Source organism: Pecten maximus, chromosome 15 (genome assembly GCF_902652985.1).
Source record: "Pecten maximus chromosome 15, xPecMax1.1, whole genome shotgun sequence".
In the NCBI taxonomy this organism is placed as follows: Eukaryota; Metazoa; Mollusca; class Bivalvia; order Pectinida; family Pectinidae; genus Pecten; species Pecten maximus.
The window spans coordinates 14,342,270-14,362,601 of record NC_047029.1 but is presented as its reverse complement, the minus strand read 5'-3'; the positions used below and the strand labels follow the sequence as shown (position 1 = coordinate 14,362,601).

General features: G+C 38.9%; 1 protein-coding gene across 2 annotated transcripts in view; it reads right to left on the bottom strand.

The window, feature by feature from the left end:
- Positions 1-20,332, bottom strand: part of LOC117343218 (nucleoprotein TPR-like) — a 158,981-nt gene that overhangs the window by 29,226 nt on the left and 109,423 nt on the right. For both annotated transcript variants that reach the window (XM_033905557.1, XM_033905558.1), the window contains exons 10-17: positions 17,017-18,750; positions 14,891-15,012; positions 14,415-14,777; positions 13,938-14,042; positions 4,185-4,361; positions 2,553-3,023; positions 1,904-2,055; positions 1,210-1,406 (exon numbers count right to left, since the gene is read on the bottom strand). In XM_033905557.1, coding sequence (XP_033761448.1) covers positions 1,210-1,406; positions 1,904-2,055; positions 2,553-3,023; positions 4,185-4,361; positions 13,938-14,042; positions 14,415-14,777; positions 14,891-15,012; positions 17,017-18,750 — 3,321 coding nt within the window. The remainder of the gene's footprint in view (positions 1-1,209; positions 1,407-1,903; positions 2,056-2,552; positions 3,024-4,184; positions 4,362-13,937; positions 14,043-14,414; positions 14,778-14,890; positions 15,013-17,016; positions 18,751-20,332) is intronic.

The window sequence follows — 20,332 nt, the reverse complement described above, 5'->3', positions numbered from 1 at the left end:
TCATATAAGCCTCCTACCCAGTGTTAAAGTATTATAGTTTAGGGAAGGACTTATTTGTGAACCAAAGATCACAAAAATAATTTTGCAAACAAGAGGCCCCGAGGGCCTTAATGGTCATCTAACTTTCGTCGCAATGCAATCTAAATGACATATGATGGATAATACAAAAAAAAAAAAAAAACGAGGATATAAAGGGTGATTTCTTATAGCATTTTTAATGCTATCAATACTATTTTGATATATATATAAACTATAATAAAGTTTATCCCTCCCCAGGGAAAATGCAAGACCTAGGGTCATGAATTTCACAATGTTGGTAAAGCACCTTAAGACCCTTCAAGCAATGAAGAGCATTTGATTCTATCATATCTGGATCTTGAGAAGAAGATTTTTAAAATTTCAGTAAAGTTGACCCTTTTTGGCCTCCCCTCAGTTCCATTGGGGTCAGTTTGGGCCGGCATGTGTAAACCATAAAACTGCCATCCCCCCATACTGATAATTCTTACCATGTTTGAATTATTTCCAATGCAAACTAAACTGCTGCTCAAAAATATGATTTCGCTATATAAACTAAAGTTTACCCCCCCCCCCCAGGGGGAAATGGCAGATCCCAGGGTCATGAAATTCACAATTTTGGTAAACTCAAAACCCTTCCATCTATGAAGAGTATTTGACTCTACCATATCTGGGAACAAGACCTTAGAAATTTCTGTTTATTTTACCCTTTCTAGCCCCACCCCACAGGCCCCTGGGGGTTGGGAATCATTCTCACAATTAGTTGCGCTTTTGCGAAGGAAGGTTTCTGCAAAATTTCATTGAAATTGGCTCATTGGTTTATAAGAAGAAGTCGAAAATGTGAAAATGTTTATGGACGAAAGAAGATGGTTAAAGAAAGGGACTTAATTGTGGGAAGGGTGCTTTGGGTATATATACAGTAGTAATCTGGTCACATGATCACTCTCCTCCAATCAAATACATTGATATCACTTGATATCACGCAACATATTTCCTTGAATAAAATACTGTAACCATTTTTATTTTGGTATACCGCAATTATTGAGTTGGGCACCAACAATATTTTCCATAGAAAACAATAAACTTAAAATGCAATAGATACTCTCACAATTTAGTGGAAGGTTTTCAATGAGAAAGTGTGCTAAAATAAGTATGCTTACAAAAAACATATCAGTTAAACATGAAATACCATACCTTCAGCACCTAGAGGGCCTCCATGACTTTGTTCCGCTGACCGAGGAGACTTGGCTCCAGAATGGGCTGATTGGTCACCAGTGTCTACGACAATCTTTGACAACTTCTTTCCAATTGACTCCTCCACACTCATAAACGTCTTGACCGCATCAGACAGAAGCTGCATCAAGTGTTCATTGGTTTGTTGTATTGCCTCTCTACAAAAAAAAAACAAAGAAGAAAAAAAAAGGTGAGTCTTTCAATCTTACTACAATGATGACACAATCCAAACCAGGGCGTTTTTTCACTGATTAAGGAAGGGGTCTTTTTGTCTCATTTTGGGAAGAAAATTGATGAATTGAGAAAGATTCTTTCAGGAGTAAACTGCAAATTTTGGGAATCTGGCTTAAATATGAAATTATTTAAATTGTGAATGGGGCCTAATAACAGCCCCAAAAAGCCCTTCAAACTATCACTAAACCACATCATTTTAAATCACCGAGTTGTATTTTGTTTTATAGATTTGCTGTAATTTTTCATGAATAATTTACAAAACAATACAAGAGACCCGCCATTGTAATCTTTAACAGAAGTTTGGACCTTCTTTCCTTTACATTACCAGTTCTATAGACATGATATTGATACGAGTTGATGACTGTGATTTTCTCCATCTGAACACCCTTTGGTACGTAAACTAAAAATCCAATCTACATACCGTTCTTTATTCACTCGGGACACATCCTGTCGGAGGAGTTCTTCTAGATTTTGGTCTTCTTGAGCCTCTCTTTCTCGTCGTAGTAAAATCATGTTCTCCTCCTCCTTCTGTTTTTTCAGCTGTCCGTTCAAGGCCTGGATCTCTTCCTCCAACTAAACAGTGAAACAAAACAATTATAGTCTGCCTGATGATGTAAGTAATCAATACTTAATGACAAATTCCATGGTAATATCCATTGTATTATGAATATTCGGGATTTAAGTCTCATAGAAGTATGTTTCTAAATCTCCTTCAGTTAAACTGCAGTACCATAAAGCAGTATATTATCTGCTAATTAAGGTTGGTACAATCCAGGTTTGAAAACTATGAAAAAAATGAGAGAAAATTTCCACTTGTAACTTATACCTAAAATTAGGGCAATATAGGGATGGTTTGCAAGTAAAAGTATGTGAAACTGCAAGTTCAACACATAAAATATCTTATTTTAAATCCAACACACAGCATTCTGAATACACAAACATCTGTCAATCAATCTTTTTTCAAATTAGAACCACCAGGCCCAAATATTAATGAAACTGAAACCAGCCATGCTGAAAACTTATATAAGTACATAAGTAGTGTGATAATTTCTTAATAAAAAATGTCTGACCTGTAAGATTTTCTGATCCTTTTCTTTAACTTCCATTAACAAAGTCTCGTGGAAATCTGCAGAGTGAGATCCTGTTGAAGATTCAATCGTTGATGTAGGCAATGTAAATCCAGCCAATGACTGTGTCTGTAACAAAATATCAGCAGGACTGGTGCTACGATCAGCCTCACTTTCATCCTGCTCTTTCTCTTCCATCTGCTGCTCCTTCGACTCCTCTGGAGATGTGGTCTGTCCTGGTAACATACTCTGAGCTGAAGCTAGATGTGGAATGATAAGTTCCTCTTCAAGTGGTGCTGCAGTCACTCTAGGGGAGTCAATCGTTTCCTCCTCAGAGCTGAAGTCACCACTGTCCAGTGGGACGTGACCCATTCTTGCACCCGGACGCTCCTCCATCCCATTGTCCTCTGACTCACTGTCGAACCGCATAATTATTTCCTCGGATTTGAGACTATCATGGTCACGGTCACTCAGCTGGAACATAATGTCAGTAATAAGTAACATCCTAGGACCCGATTGTAGCACTTACTTTGGTTAAAATAGGTTTTATATCCTAAATCATTTCTAAAGTCTAGATTTATAGTTACAGATGACAAATGTTTCAGAAGTAAAAATGTTGTTTTTAGAATTTTGGAAATTACTGGTATAGAACCCTACAAAACAGGAAATATTTGGTTTAGATGTGTCAAAGTAAGTAAGGTATATATATCTAAATTGAATGAGCCTTTAATTGACTCAGTAAATCTGTCACAGGTAATCTACAGGTGACTTATATAATTGCTCAATAGGGTTAATTAGTGACAGGTGTAGAAGGTAATGGCAGTGAGTCCAAGCGGACTTTACAGTTAGATTATGGTACAGCTAGGTGGTAGCTCCGTCCATTTAATTATTAGATCCACCCAGTTATATCTTTAATTAGGTAACTAGCCAATGAGATTCTGTTCTTGAATTACTGATTATGTCAATTATATACATGTAAAACATACTGTAAGGAATGAGGAAGAGCTAGAGAACAGGGCCGGGAAAGAGATAGCTAGGAACAAGGATTGGAGTTATGGGCCCTGAGAGAAATGACATCAGAGTGCGTGAATGTTAGGACAATTTGGATTTTTATTATTTACTATTTTGGAACTTTTGGACACAGAAATAAAACTTAATAATCATGGAACCAGAAAGATCGTCAGTGCTTGTTTTTATCAGTGACTTCAATACCGACTAAAGAAATGGACAATCAGGCATCAGAGGCATCTAAACAAAGCTAATTCCCCAAAAGCAAGATGAGATGTCCTCTGCATGTCTATAACAAATAAGTATCTCACCACACCCAAGCAACAAGCTGCCCAGCAGCATATAGAGTACCAACGTGTTCTCATTGAGAGACACACGGGTACTTGGTGAGAAATGCTTGAAGTATAGACCTATGTGCATCAAATATAAAGAGCATATATCAACAATAGCCTAATGTCACCTGACTATTGTTTCTTTAGTTATTGAGGCAGCTAGGTGAAACTGTCACTTATGGAACGGCATTCATAGCCCTATAGACATATCATTTCTGAAAACATTTATATAGTAGAAATGGACCCATATACAAATTAAAGACGAAAAACAAAATCCAACAATAAATGAACCTACCGCCTCTAAGGTTGGGCTGATCTGTGCAGGGGGCAGAAGTGTTTCCATGGTTTCTGACCTGTCAATTGACCTCTCACTGTCAAGGTCACGAGGAGTACTGCGATTGGGAACAGAATCCTCCCCGGAGGAACCCTGTCTCTCCATGCCTTCCTTCTGATCCAATATATCTAAGGGCAGCTGTAAAGATACATTTACTTCATCTCATAAAATCATTCTGAGTCAAGGATCATTGGAAAATAACAACACAAGTTCAGATACTAGAATCAACAGGACTTCAAGTACTTTGATATAAAGTGAAATATATTTTGTTCTGGTTCTGTAATTGCAGCTGGAAAGTTTTATCAGTTTTCACAAACTACGAAAATTTAGACAAATACATCAAAATCCTATATATGAGAATTACACTCTTAGCATTAAATGACTTTTCTTAATTCAAATTTCTTTAAAATGCACTTTATATTCTTAATGGTCCCAGAATATTTGTATTTTTGTTTAAGCTATAGCTGAAGTGAAACATTTATGCCCTAGTTCAATCCATCAACAATCTTTGACCACTAATTAAAGACACAGCTAACTTCAATACATCAACTGGCATATTACCTACAAACTCTCAGCCGGTAGGTAACCATGTCCAACAATAATTCCGTTATGATTCATAGTTCCTAAATGTTTTTCCGCAACTTTCTTTAAATTCACATCAATATCTAGATAATGGATCTTAGCTGGCGGATAGGTGTACAATGTAATCGATCAGTTGTCACCATATGTTTCATACCTGTAACATGTGACAGTTGTGCACAATGATTCACAACCAGGGGAGACCCACAAGACAAAGTTTTATTTTCAATGGGAGTTGCTACTGCAAATAAATACATTCAACTTTGTTTGCTTGATTTTCAGGTAAATTTCAACTTGTTTCCACTAATATAAATTTCACAGAACATGGTAAATCAGGACAACTTCATGAAAAGTCTTTATGGACATCAATGAAATTAAATCCCAAGGCCTACTACCGAATATTTGTCTCTGTGAAGTGTGACTGATATGTCTCTGTGAAGTGTGGCCTATTTGTCACTGTGAAGTGTGTGACTGGTATGTCACTGTGAGGTGTGTGACTAGTATGTCTCTGTGAAGTGTGACTGGTATGTCTCTGTTGGTATGTCTCTGTGAAGTGTGTGACTGGTATGTCTCTGTGAAGTGTGTGACTGGTATGTCTGTGAAGTGTGTGACTGGTATGTCTCTGTGAAGTGTGTGACTGGTATGTCTCTGTGAAGTGTGTGACTGGTATGTCTCTGTGAAGTGTGACCTATTCGTCACTGTGAAGTGTGTGACTGGTATGTCACTGTGAAGTGTGTGACTAGTATGTCTCTGTGAAGTGTGACTGGTATGTCTCTGTTGGTATGTCTCTATGAAGTGTGTGACTGGTATGTCTCTGTGAAGTGTGTGACTGGTATGTCTCTGTGAAGTGTGTGACTAGTATGTCTCTGTGAAGTGTGTGACTGGTATGTCTCTGTGAAGTGTGTGACTGGTATGTCTCTGTGAAGTGTGTGACTAGTATGTCTCTGTGAAGTGTGTGACTGGTATGTCTCTGTGAAGTGTGTGACTAGTATGTCACTGTGAAGTGTGACTGGTATGTCTCTGTGAAGTGTGACCTATTCGTCACTGTGTAGTGTGTGACTGGTATGTCACTGTGAAGTGTGTGACTAGTATGTCTCTGTGAAGTGTGACTGGTATGTCTCTATGAAGTGTGTGACTGGTATGTCACTGTGAAGTGTGTTACTGGTATGTCTCTGTGAAGTGTGTGACTGGTATGTCTCTGTGAAGTGTGTGACTAGTATGTCTCTGTGAAGTGTGTGACTGGTATGTCTCTGTGAAGTGTGTGACTGGTATGTCACTGTGAAGTGTGACTGGTATGTCTCTGTGAAGTGTGTGACTAGTATGTCTCTGTGAAGTGTGTGACTGGTATGTCACTGTGAAGTGTGTGACTGGTATGTCTCTGTGAAGTGTGTGACTGGTATGTCTCTGTGAAGTGTGTGACTAGTATGTCTCTGTTGGTATGTCTCTGTGAAGTGTGTGACTGGTATGTCACTGTGAAGTGTGTGACTAGTATGTCTCTGTTGGTATGTCTCTGTGAAGTGTGTGACTGGTATGTCTCTGTGAAGTGTGACTGGTATGTCACTGTGAAGTGTGACCTATTCGTCACTGTGAAGTGTGTGACTGGTATGTCTCTGTTGGTATGTCTCTGTGAAGTGTGTGACTGGTATGTCTCTGTGAAGTGTGTGACTGGTATGTCTCTGTGAAGTGTGTGACTGGTATGTCTCTGTGAAGTGTGTGACTGGTATGTCTCTGTGAAGTGTGTGACTGGTATGTCTCTGTGAAGTGTGTGACTGGTATGTCACTGTGAAGTGTGTGACTGGTATGTCTCTGTGAAGTGTGTGACTGGTATGTCTCTGTGAAGTGTGTGACTGGTATGTCTCTGTGAAGTGTGTGACTGGTATGTCACTGTGAAGTGTGTGACTGGTATGTCTCTGTGAAGTGTGTGACTGGTATGTCTCTGTGAAGTGTGTGACTGGTATGTCTCTGTGAAGTGTGTGACTGGTATGTCACTGTGAAGTGTGTGACTGGTATGTCTCTGTGAAGTGTGTGACTGGTATGTCTCTGTGAAGTGTGTGACTGGTATGTCTCTGTGAAGTGTGTGACTGGTATGTCACTGTGAAGTGTGTGACTGGTATGTCTCTGTGAAGTGTGTGACTGGTATGTCTCTGTGAAGTGTGTGACTGGTATGTCTCTGTGAAGTGTGACCTATTCGTCTCTGTGAAGTGTGTGACTGGTATGTCTCTGTGAAGTGTGTGACTGGTATGTCTCTGTGAAGTGTGTGACTGATTCATTTCTGTGAAGTGTGACTGATTAATCTCTGTGAAGTGTGTGACTTATTTGTCACTGTGAAGTGTGTGACTGATTCATCTCTGAATTGTGAGACCGTTTTGTCAGTGAAGTATATGTGACTTTTGTCTGTGTGAAGTGTATATCACTTATATGTTACTGTGAAGTGTATGTGACTTATTGTGACTTATTTGTCTGTGTGAAGTATACATGTACAGTGGACCCGCGATAATCCGGACGCCGATAGTCCGGAAAACTCACAGTCCGGACGGAAATGCACGGGAACGGATTTCCGTAACGTTATTTGTACTCACCAGTCCGGAAATTCGGATTCCGATTCCGGAAGCCCATTTTGGGAACGGAACATACTTTTTATTAGTAAATTTACCTCAATAATCCGGACGATTTTTTCACCACGAGGAGAAAAAAATGTCGGAGCAAGTCACCCGTGTCGACAGCTGTACCGAATATCGCTTGACACTGTGCGTAGTCATAGCGACCGCTGCCAGGTCATAGCCCCGGGTGTTTACCTGTGTTACAATGTGTAGCTTTTGTTTTTATAACGGTATATTGCTTTTTCTCTACGACCTAATTGTTACAGAATGTATGCACAAACATTCAGTTCAATTTATGATCGGTAATTAACATCATTAACACTTGTATTGGGTAAACACGGTATCGGCATTGTAACACCGTTAACGTTACGTGAAACGACGACTCGTTGAAAGTTGCATGTTATTAATTACATACACAACACATTTACGTATTAAGCAGTGATCACAAGAACTGGGTTGATTACACACAAATTAGTCAATAGTCTTCTGATACTTAACTAAGCGTCACATTGTTAAGTGAATACGGGTTGAATAATTATCGGACATCTTGGGTAGTTCTCGCTGGTGTCGCGTACTTTTAAATAGATAGCTTGGGGTTTCTGGTACGTAAAAATCATAAAAAACATAGACTGACGGTAAGATGTAAAATCGGGGTATTTTATTTAAGGTATTTAACGTTTGTAATTTCTACTTGTTTGTGAACCTCCGGGACGTGACACATGTGTGTTGTTTGTAGGTCACATATGCCTGCTATAAATAAAACAACTTTCACTTTACATGTTCTTTTAAAGACAGTTTATTTTTTACTTTCTACAAAACAAAACAAAAAGAATCATATCAGAAACATAAGTATTTTTATTGTTAAAAAGTCTGACAATTAGACGTGTTTATGAAACGTCCCGGATTGTATATAATCAAGGGAGATAACTCTTACACGGCAATTTTTTTTAACCTGGTACACGAAATTCGGCAGTCTGGAAAACTCGTAATCCGGACGGTTTGGACTGGGAACGAAGGTGTTCGGATTATCGAGGGTCCACTGTATATCACTTATATGTTACTGTGAAATATATGTGACTTATTTGTCTGTGTGAAGTATATGTGACTTATTGTGACTTATATGTTACTGTGAAGTATATATCACTTATATGTTACTGTGAAGTATATGCGACTTATTGTGACTTATATGTTACTGTGAAGTATATATCACTTATATGTTACTATGAAATATATGTGACTTATTTGTCTACAAAGTGAAAGAGACTGTCTACTCCATATAACATTGCCATTGGATACCCCACAGTGATAGGTTTAGTCTACTCCATATAACACTGCCATTGGATACCCCACAGTGATAGGTTTTAGTCTACTCCATATAACACTGCCATTGGATACCCCACAGTGATAGGTTTTAGTCTACTCCATATAACACTGCCATTGGATACCCCACAGTGATAGGTTTTAGTCTACTCCATATAACACTGCCATTGGATACCCCACAGTGATAGGTTTTAGTCTACTCCATATAACACTGCCATTGGATACCCCACAGTGATAGGTTTTAGTCTACTCCATATAACACTGCCATTGGATACCCCACAGTGATAGGTTTAGTCTACTCCATATAACACTGCCATTGGATACCCCACAGTGATAGGTTTAGTCTACTCCATATAACACTGCCATTGGATACCCCACAGTGATAGGTTTAGTCTACTCCATATAACACTGCCATTGGATACCCCACAGTGATAGGTTTTAGTCTACTCCATATAACACTGCCATTGGATACCCCACAGTGATAGGTTTAGTCTACTCCATATAACACTGCCATTGGATACCCCACAGTGATAGGTTTAGTCTACTCCATATAACACTGCCATTGGATACCCCACAGTGATAGGTTTAGTCTACTCCATATAACACTGCCATTGGATACCCCACAGTGATAGGTTTAGTCTACTCCATATAACACTGCCATTGGATACCCCACAGTGATAGGTTTAGTCTACTCCATATAACACTGCCATTGGATACCCCACAGTGATAGGTTTAGTCTACTCCATATAACACTGCCATTGGATACCCCACAGTGATAGGTTTAGTCTACTCCATATAACACTGCCATTGGATACCCCACAGTGATAGGTTTTAGTCTACTCCATATAACACTGCCATTGGATACCCCACAGTGATAGGTTTAGTCTACTCCATATAACACTGCCATTGGATACCCCACAGTGATAGGTTTAGTCTACTCCATATAACACTGCCATTGGATACCCCACAGTGATAGGTTTTAGTCTACTCCATATAACACTGCCATTGGATACCCCACAGTGATAGGTTTAGTCTACTCCATATAACACTGCCATTGGATACCCCACAGTGATAGGTTTAGTCTACTCCATATAACACTGCCATTGGATACCCCACAGTGATAGGTTTTAGTCTACTCCATATAACACTGCCATTGGATACCCCACAGTGATAGGTTTTAGTCTACTCCATATAACACTGCCATTGGATACCCCACAGTGATAGGTTTAGTCTACTCCATATAACACTGCCATTGGATACCCCACAGTGATAGGTTTAGTCTACTCCATATAACACTGCCATTGGATACCCCACAGTGATAGGTTTTAGTCTACTCCATATAACACTGCCATTGGATACCCCACAGTGATAGGTTTTAGTCTACTCCATATAACACTGCCATTGGATACCCCACAGTGATAGGTTTTAGTCTACTCCATATAACACTGCCATTGGATACCCCACAGTGATAGGTTTAGTCTACTCCATATAACACTGCCATTGGATACCCCACAGTGATAGGTTTTAGTCTACTCCATATAACACTGCCATTGGATACCCCACAGTGATAGGTTTTAGTCTACTCCATATAACACTGCCATTGGATACCCCACAGTGATAGGTTTAGTCTACTCCATATAACACTGCCATTGGATACCCCACAGTGATAGGTTTTAGTCTACTCCATATAACACTGCCATTGGATACCCCACAGTGATAGGTTTTAGCACCATCTGTAGCCAAGCCACATCCTACAGCAAAGATGCTGATTGGCTAACATCAAATCCATCCAGGTATCCCTGTACTTTCATCTATAGTAGATGTATCAAGTTTTTGTTTGTTTTTTATACAATGAGGACAACTGCCTCAGGTTATATTTCTATTTCATTTCTGACATTACACAATTTTACATGTTTAACTTCCAGTATTAAACATTAATTATGTAATTAAATAACCTGTGTAAACAGGAGCTTATGAATTGTGATAGTTCCATAAATCAGACATCTTGTACATACCAAAATTCTATCATTTTCTTGAATATAATGAAACTGTAATCTACCATAAACTGTCTGAACACAATGCAAGGCTATTGTGGTCTATGGTTTTGAAAGGTTTTGCTGGAGAAAAGTTCTTAGTAAGTATTCTGATATACAAGGTACATTAGATCTTCTTTGCCCAATAATGCTTCAGACCATATTTCATCAAAATCCGTTCAGGTGTTTAAGAGAAGAAGGGATTTAGGGGAAATCTTGAAGGTCAACGGACCCTACCCCATGAGATAAGTCCAACGGCCCTTTGGGCCTAGTGAGTTAATAAAAAACATTTATACATATTTCAGTTTTCACAATGATATGTAAATATATATCAATACTATTGTATACATGGTACATCATCTGCTACATTTTATTGATCTCAGAATAAGTTCTAGCTTTGTACTTTTATGATTTCACAATTTTTTCAGTAACACGTAACCAGTGGTGGTGACTCATGGGACTTTGATGTTTACTTTGGATTAAAAACGTCTGACAACAAAGGTTGTTAAAACTGACATTTCTCATCAGTCAAACCTCGGCTGGATTTAAACGGACAGTCTGGTGTGGAATGTATTTTATTACAGAATACAGAAATATAAATAAAGGTGTCACATCATTAAATACCAAGAGACTACCACTGATGTTCAATAACATCACAAGACAAAATCAGGGAGACACCACAATGAAAATGGAAGACAACATAACATCAAGTCCTAAATTTTGAACTATTACTTTTGTAAAGTATATATCAAGCTAAAGACTTATTATATATTGAAATAATTGGGCAATTTTGGGCTTATATATTATTAAAAACATATCCATCTTTGTGTTAAGGTTCAACGTCCAATGGATTCAGTAACAATTTGCATAATATTATTGTGAACAATGACTGAATATAATATACAAATATACGACAGAGTATAATATGCAGACAATGGCAGGTGTAGTCTACGACCACACAAGTATGGGTGCGTAAAATATATAGGTCCTAATACGAGCTTGGTAAAGTGTAGACTACGTCGATTGTAGTCACATGCGCACACAGCTGAACATCACCTTCGGGACAAGGTGACATAAACACCTTCCCTTAGAGAAGTCAGCTCGTCACGTACATTCAGAACACTCCTCCCTGTTTTAATAATGGAATGTGCCATTAGCATCAAAATCTGCAGCTGAATCGGAATAATAAGCTCAACCCAAATGTCATTGCATGACAAACTTCAAAAATGTATTGACCTCTCTAGTAGCAGGAACTCAACGGCCGCTCACGAACTGAGCAGAGTGTCGACCCATGTCAGCAATGATTGAATAACTGAGCATCTTCTCGAACCTTGGATGGCGTCCCGAATAGTCGGCCCTCAACCGACAGGTAACTATGTATCCGCACAGCACGGGAAACAGGCAGGGCAACCCTCCAACCAATAACAAGTCCTCTGCAGGAATGTAGATCATCCAAAAACATTCCACAGCAGGAGTGTTTTCCCCTAATGCAGCACTGGCAAACCGAGATCACCAGCTTGGGTGCTGCCCCCCAGATCAGCGGGATCCAACACAACGCACCATCATCTCGAACGCACATGACAAGACAGTGGCCATCATCAGATATGCAACCCTGAGGTAGGGCATGGCGAGGGACGGGCTCAACCGTACCCAAAGTACCCAATCAATCAATCAATCAATCGGCTCCGGCATTGAGAACACAAGGATTGAGTGTGTTAAACACATCCCATCTACCTCATGCATAAGGGCAGCATAAAACAGCGTGTTGACAGCTACTAAATGGACCTCCACACAGAAGGAACTTGCCCCCATTGCCTCTTCACAACATAACGTCCCATCAAGAGTCCTGTCACCACAGGAGTACCCCTCAATGGCGTCCCTGCCGCTTGAACCCATATCTAGGGCTTTCTTAGAACAAGGACCCCTACCCATGGCCTCCTCACAACAGGAACCCCCACCCAGGACCTCTTCACAACTGGTCCCCAAAGTCAGAACCTCAATAGCATCGACATCCATATCCAGGGTTTCTTCCCCACATAAAACCCCAATCTGGGTCTCCCAATATGAGCCCTCCAGGGCATCACCACATTCGAAGCCCCTCTCCGATGCAACTATACAACAGAAGTCCCCCTTCTCAAGCCTTTTCAAAGCAGGGATCCCCTTTGGGGGCTTCATTATGAAAGGTCTCCTTGGGTGCCTCTTTACAACAGAAACTCCCCTAAAAACATCCAGCTCCTTTGGAACCATTACCATGATGGGAATCTGCACCTGCACAATCCAAACACAAACTACAGGGCATTTGTTGCGGTGAGGTCTGAATTAGAGGAGATGCCAGAGGAAGATTTTGGGTGCTTAATCAACACCATAAGGGCTTCATTCTCCGCTGTGATGTTCTCAAGCTCAGCACCAATGAACTATTTCGGCATTTATTTTCATCCGATATGAAAACAATGCATGAGCCCACGTTCAAAATAACACTTTTATGAACACAGCTAACCGTGTACTGGCCTTGGACTATCATACAAATGCACAGTTTTAAATATCTATCACTATTAGTGAAACGCTGTAATAAAGGCACTGCTTATACAATGAAAACGACCAGTTTACTAATGACCCCTATAAAAAAAGTTCTGGCTAGTATAGTGATACAATATCTTGTATCACACATGTGGGATACAAACCCACAGAAAACATTAGTGTAAAATTACGTAGGTATGTGATAATATGTTTATTTAGTCTTTCATTCCAGCATACTATTGGCTCAATGTATCACCTCTCTTTTTATCTTTCTTATCATGAAATCATTATTCAAAATTCAAGTCTGTGGGCCTCTGTGGTATTGTGAAGAAGTTGTATAAAGGGAAACTTTGATGCGCGACGGATGCCACAACACGACAGATTAGATAACTATGGTTTGATGCGCGACGGATGCCACAACACGACAGATTAGATAACTATGGTTTGATGCGCGACGGATGCCACAACACGACAGATTAGATAACTATGGTTTGATGCGCGACGGATGCCACAACACGACAGATTAGATAACTATGGTTTGATGCGCGACGGATGCCACAACACGACAGATTAGATAACTATGGTTTGATGCGCGACGGATGCCACAACACAACAGATTAGATAACTATGGTTTGAAAAATCTACCTCCATGTTTTGAAACTTACCCGAGGTACAGAGAGGACAGGGGACACAACTCCAGCTAGTTCCATGGTCCCTGTGTTTATTGTAAGGTGACCATCCAGGCGCGATATCAATTCGTTTATCTCTCCCTGGAATGACACATCATTCATTTTGAGCCAATATCCTAAGATAACATATACCTACACACTTAAAAGAAAATTTCTGTGAAAGAAAAAGATTAAGGTTTATAATTTTTTTTATTTTTTTTTAAATTTTGTAACACTGTATTTACCTTGGTTTACCTTGGTAAATATCTGTCAAATTATCTTTCTTATGATTGTGTATCACACATGTTTGATATGTAATTTATTAGTATAGTAAAAAGTTGGGAAACTTAAAGACTATGTCATTTTTTTTTTTCAGGAACATTGATGGTAATTTTGCAACGAAACGCATCATCAACAGTATTTTTCTAATATGAAATTTTCAATCATTGATAAATATTGGTTTATGATACATACCGAATACTTATCTTCTAGTTCCTTGATTTTGGCATCATAATGAGACTCAAGAGATGCCAGGTCATTTTTGTGTTTCTCGTTTAAACTCTCCATTTCTTGGGCAACCAAATCTGCATGTGTGTTGTCAACCTCGGCAGATACGGAATCCGGTGCTTCCTGTTTAGACTCCGCAGGTGCGGATTCTGACGAAGAATTGATGAGTTCCTGTTGAAGTTTGGACATCTCTTCCAGATGAAGCTGTTCTAATTCTAGTAGGCGACCATCAAACTCAGCCTGGAGGGTTTTACGACAGTCGGCAATGTCACTCTCATGTTGTGACTGTAGATCGTCCAGTTCTTGTTGCTGCAGTTCTATCATTCGAGCCTGTTGAGGCGGGAAAAAAATCTGATATAACTTTTCCATCATACTAACTTACAATACATATTTAAATACTACGACCTTTCAACAAGCAAGTGACTTAAGAAGACATAACTGACCTGTTCAGATTCAAGTGTTTCATCAAATTCTTGTTGCATCAGAGTCTTGGCCATTTCCAGTTCGGTGTCAATCCGGTCACGAACAATATCGGCAACCTCTGGGGCATCTCCACTCCTAACACCTATTACAGAAGTACATAATTACAGATAATCTCACTGAGGCTTAAAACAAACCCCGATTCCAAGTTGATCATCTTGCTGACTTTTAAAAAGTTTCCCGAAATGTTTAATGACTGATATTTTGACATATTTTCAAACAATAATTCTTTACAAAAAACCTTTACAATCGATTGCAAGATCATCAGAATATCAGAATTCAAGGCCTGAAAAAGTATTTTCAAGAACATAGTTTAAGGCTCTCCAAATTTTTTCCCTCAGTCTGTTCAAGGTAATTAACATTATTATTCTTTGATGTACTTTAAGAGCACACTAAAAGACTTTAGATATATAGTGTAAGTTTTCCCCAAAACCAATCCTTCTTAAAACCGGTCACCTCTAGATATGGATCAAAATGGCAATGTACAGAAATGTACAGAATGAATCCTTCTTTATTAAAGTAAACAATGGTCATCTGAGTTTTGATGTGTATAGCGATAGATGATGTTTTGATGTGTATACAGATAGATGATGTTTTGATACCGATAGATGATGTTTTGATGTGTATACAGATAGATGATGTTTTGATGTGTATACCGATAGATGATGTTTTGATGTGTATACCGATAGATGATGTTTTGATGTGTATACAGATAGATGATGTTTTGATGTGTATACAGATAGATGATGTTTTGATGTGTATACAGATAGATGATGTTTTGATGTGTATACAGATAGATGATGTTTTGATGTGTATACAGATAGATGATGTTTTGATGTGTACACAGATAGATGGTGTTTTGATGTGTATAGCGATAGATGATGTTTTGATGTGTATACAGATAGATGATGTTTTGATGTGTATACAGACAGATGATGTTTTGATGTGTATACAGACAGATGATGTTTTGATGTGTATACAGATAGATGATGTTTTGATGTGTATACAGATAGATGATGTTTTGATGTGTATACAGATAGATGATGTTTTGATGTGTATACAGATAGATGATGTTTTGATGTGTATACAGATAGATGATGTTTTGATGTGTACACAGATAGATGGTGTTTTGATGTGTATACAGATAGATGATGTTTTGATGTGTATACAGATAGATGATGTTTTGATGTGTATACAGATAGATGATGTTTTGATGTGTATAGCAATAGATGATGTTTTGATGTGTATACAGATAGATGATGTTTTGATGTGTATACAGATAGATGATGTTTTGATGTGTATACAGATAGATGATGTTTTGATACCGATAGATGATGTTTTGATGTGTATACCGATAGATGATGTTTTGCTTTTAAACCAACATTAAACACATCTCAGCTCTCTGACATTGAAATAGTACAAGGTCATTCATTTGAATAAACTTTGTAGCCCTTCATCCCAGCATTCTACTGGCCCACTATGATGACCCTTGACCTTTTGGTTGATGAGAAGTTGAAAATGTAAATTATTTAAGGATGAATGAGGGACAAATGGCAATTGTAATATTTTGTCTCAGATGACCTAAAACCTTTCCAATACCGATCTCTCTGAATTCTGAATACCAAACAGATTTTGTGTACAGCATGGTTAAAATACACCCTAAATTACTTCTATAAACCGGCCTGGCCCAAGCGAAATTACAGGTACCCCGTCAACTGACCGTGATATGAACACATGTGGAGATTGATGTCATAAGCTTTGTCTTTGGGTATACACATGTAGTAGGTATATTAGTAGGCAACACATATGACTAGAGGAGCATTATGATATAATTGTATTCTTATCAAAACAGTCCAGATGAATTCAAATCACCATGCATCATTGAAACAGCAGAGCTAGAAAGTTTCGCATTCAATTTGCATGAGGCCCCAATGGACAGATTATTTTTGTAAGGGGACAAACTCATATACTATAAGGAAAATAACAGAAGATCTTACTTCATTTTAAAATGCAATATCAATGTCCATATTAGATTGTCAAAAGGTGTCATACCAATTATGGAAAATAAGAATAAAAAATTTCAACTTACTTTCAATTAAGTTTTCGTACTTGTCCTCAATTTCATTCATCTTATTTCGATGTTCCTGAATAAGGCCATCTTTTTCGTTTTCGAAACTCTCCTGTAACTCTAGTCGTAATAAATCCATTTTCTCCTCAAACTCCCTGCGAATTTGAGACACATTTTCGTCATACTCTCTCGCATACTCTTGCCGAACCTTATCAACATCCCCATTAGTCACAGACGACAATTCAATATCTTTTAATTTGTTTTCATAATTTGTTTTCATTTCACTTAGTTTCTGTTCCATACTTGATTTCTCTAATTTGAAATCCTCAATTTGCTCTTTAAGAGCTTCCATGTCTTTTTCGTATTCGCTGTTTTCAGCCATGACCTGTCGTAACCGATCATCAAGTGCAGCAATTTTCTGTTCATACTCTGCCCGTAAAAAGGAAAGTGTATCCTCTTTTGCCTTGGAGATTTCCTTGAACAGACCGGCCACAGTTTCTGAATCAGTATCCTGTGTTGTGTCTTGTGTGGTATCCTGTATAGATTCGGCCTCGTCACTTCCTGGTGTAATATCCTGAGAAATCGACTCGTCCTCGGTCTCGTACGACATTGCACTGGCCTCTCCTATCGAAATCTGGCCTCCTCTTGGCGTACATGTTTCAGATTCTCTGTCACTTTCCATAGAATTGTCAGATTCCTGTCTCTGTGATCGAATTCTGTCACTTGAAACTTCTACAACAGTACTTGCTTTTGAACTTGCTGCGTCTGTGTCAACATTATAATCTACCGTGTCAAATTGGATTTCCTGCGACACAACAGATCCCTTTTCTGTGTCCAAGTCTTTATCCTCTACATCAGGTGAGGCTTCAGAAGCTCGAGTTTTTATGTCTATTAATTTCTCATCGAAATCTTCTTTAAGTTGCTGAATTTTATCCTCGTAACTTTTGGCAATTTCTTTCATTTTTTCTTCATGATCAAACGCTAAGTCTGCTGCCTGTCTCTTGAGTTCAATCTCTAACTGAACTTTGAACTCAGATTGAAGTGAGCCCACTTCTACATGTTTTTCGTGGTCGAAATCTTGATGTGCACTTTCGAGTGCCTGAACATGCTGGTGCTGTAATTCTTCATACTGTTCCTCCAGCATGCGTTCCTGTTCCCGTGAAGCCTCCAATTCTGCCTGAATATCAATCAGTCGAGAAGTCATTTCATCCGTCTCTTTGGTATATCTTACTGTAGACTCTTGCATATCTTTAGCACATTTTTCTTCCACGTCACACTTTTCTTTCTCCAAATCGACAATTTTATCATCTTTTACCTTCAGAATTTGTTTCATTTCCTCCAATTCTTTGCACCTATTGTTTAATTCCTGCTGAATGTCTGACAGACCAGTGTCTCTCTTTTCATATCGTTCCTTGATTTCAGTAATCTGACTGGTTAAAGATTCAATAGCAGAATCTTTTTCTGCTAATTTTGATTCAAGTTCACTGACACGTTCTAGAGATGAAAGATTTGAAAATTCCTTATCACTTCTCAAATGTTCATCACTAGAAGTTACTGTTGGTTCACCTTCCTGTTGAGCATGCTCAGAAGAAACTTCCTGCTTAAGAGACATAAGATGGTCTATCTGTTGTTGGTGCTGTAGTCTTTCTTTTGTGAAGGATTCCTGGAGGTCCACAAGCTTTTGTTCATAGACAGATTGTAATATTTCTAGTTCTTTGTTGTGTTGTTCTGTGACAGTTAAGCGCAGGGCTTCACCTGAAATAATAATAATAAAAAACAAGAGGCCCATGGGGCCTGTATCGCTCACCTGGTTGGATTTGACCAAATGTCAAAATAATGTACATGTTCAATTTGTCAATACATATACAAAAATGTACTCTCTGAAAGACCATATGGATTATTTTTACACCATAATGGTGTTTAAAGAAACTAAGTCCCTTAGGGTGGGGAAAACCCCTTTGGCCTATTTTTACATAAGAATTGTGTTTATCTCTTAATGCCCAGCGATGATATACATAGTTATGGGATTGAGGGTCACAGTAACCATTTATGCAAAATCTGTTCCCCCATCACCACGGATGTTTCTGACCAAATTGGGTTCAAATCCATTTAAAACTCAAATCTCTATTTCCCCTATTTGGCCCCTCCCTTCAGGCCCCTTGGGGGTCAGAGTCAATATTTATATAAACTCTCTTTCCCCCTTCCCCTAAGGATATTCCAGACCAAATTTGGTTCAAATCCATTCGTAACTTAATAATTAATAGCGATTTAAAGGATTAACCCCTATTTTCCCTATCAGACCCCACTCCCCAGTCCCCTGGGGATTCAGAGTAAAAAATCATACCAACTCTGTTCCCCTTCTCCAATGAATATTCTTGACCATATTTGGTTAAAATCCATTTAAAACTTTATGACTAGTAGCAATTAAAAGACTAATCTCTATTTCCCCTACTTGGCCCTGCCCCTTAGGCCCCTAGGGGTACAGAGTAAAAATTCATATAAACTCTGTTCCCCCTCCCCTCAAGGATGTTCCTGACCAAATTTGGTGAAAACCTATTCAATACTTTAGGACTAGTCGCGATTTAAAGGAGTAACCCTATTTCCCCTATTTGGCCCCGCCCCTCAGGTCCCTGGGGGTTGAGAATAAAGATTTACATAAACTTTGTTCCTCTTCCCCCAAGGATGTTCCTGACCAAATTTGGTTCAAATTCATTCGTAACTTTATGACTAGTAACGATTTAAAGGAGTAACCCTATTTCCCCTATTTGGCCCCGCCCCTCAGGCCCTGGGGGTTCAGAGTAAAAATTTATACAAACTCTGTTCACCTTCTGCCAAGGATGTTCCTGACCAAATTTGGTTCAAATTCATTCATAACTTCATGACTAGTAGCGATTTAAAGGAGTAACTCTATTTCCCCTATTTGGCCCCGCCCCTCAGGCCCCTGGGGGTTCAGAGTAAAAATTTATACAAACTCTGTTCCCCTTCTGCCAAGGATGTTACTGACCAAATTTGGTTCAAATTCATTCATAACTTTATGACAAGTAGCGATTTAAAGGAGTAACCCTATTTCCCCTATTTGGCCCCGCCCCTCAGGCCCTGGGGGTTCAGAGTAAAAATTTATACAAACTCTGTTCACCTTCTGCCAAGGATGTTCCTGACCAAATTTGGTTCAAATTCATTCATAACTTCATGACTAGTAGCGATTTAAAAGAGTAACTCTATTTCCCCTATTTGGCCCCGCCCCTCAGGCCCCTGGGGGTTCAGAGTAAAAATTTATACAAACTCTGTTCCCTTTCTGCCAAGGATGTTCCTGACCAAATTTGGTTCAAATTCATTC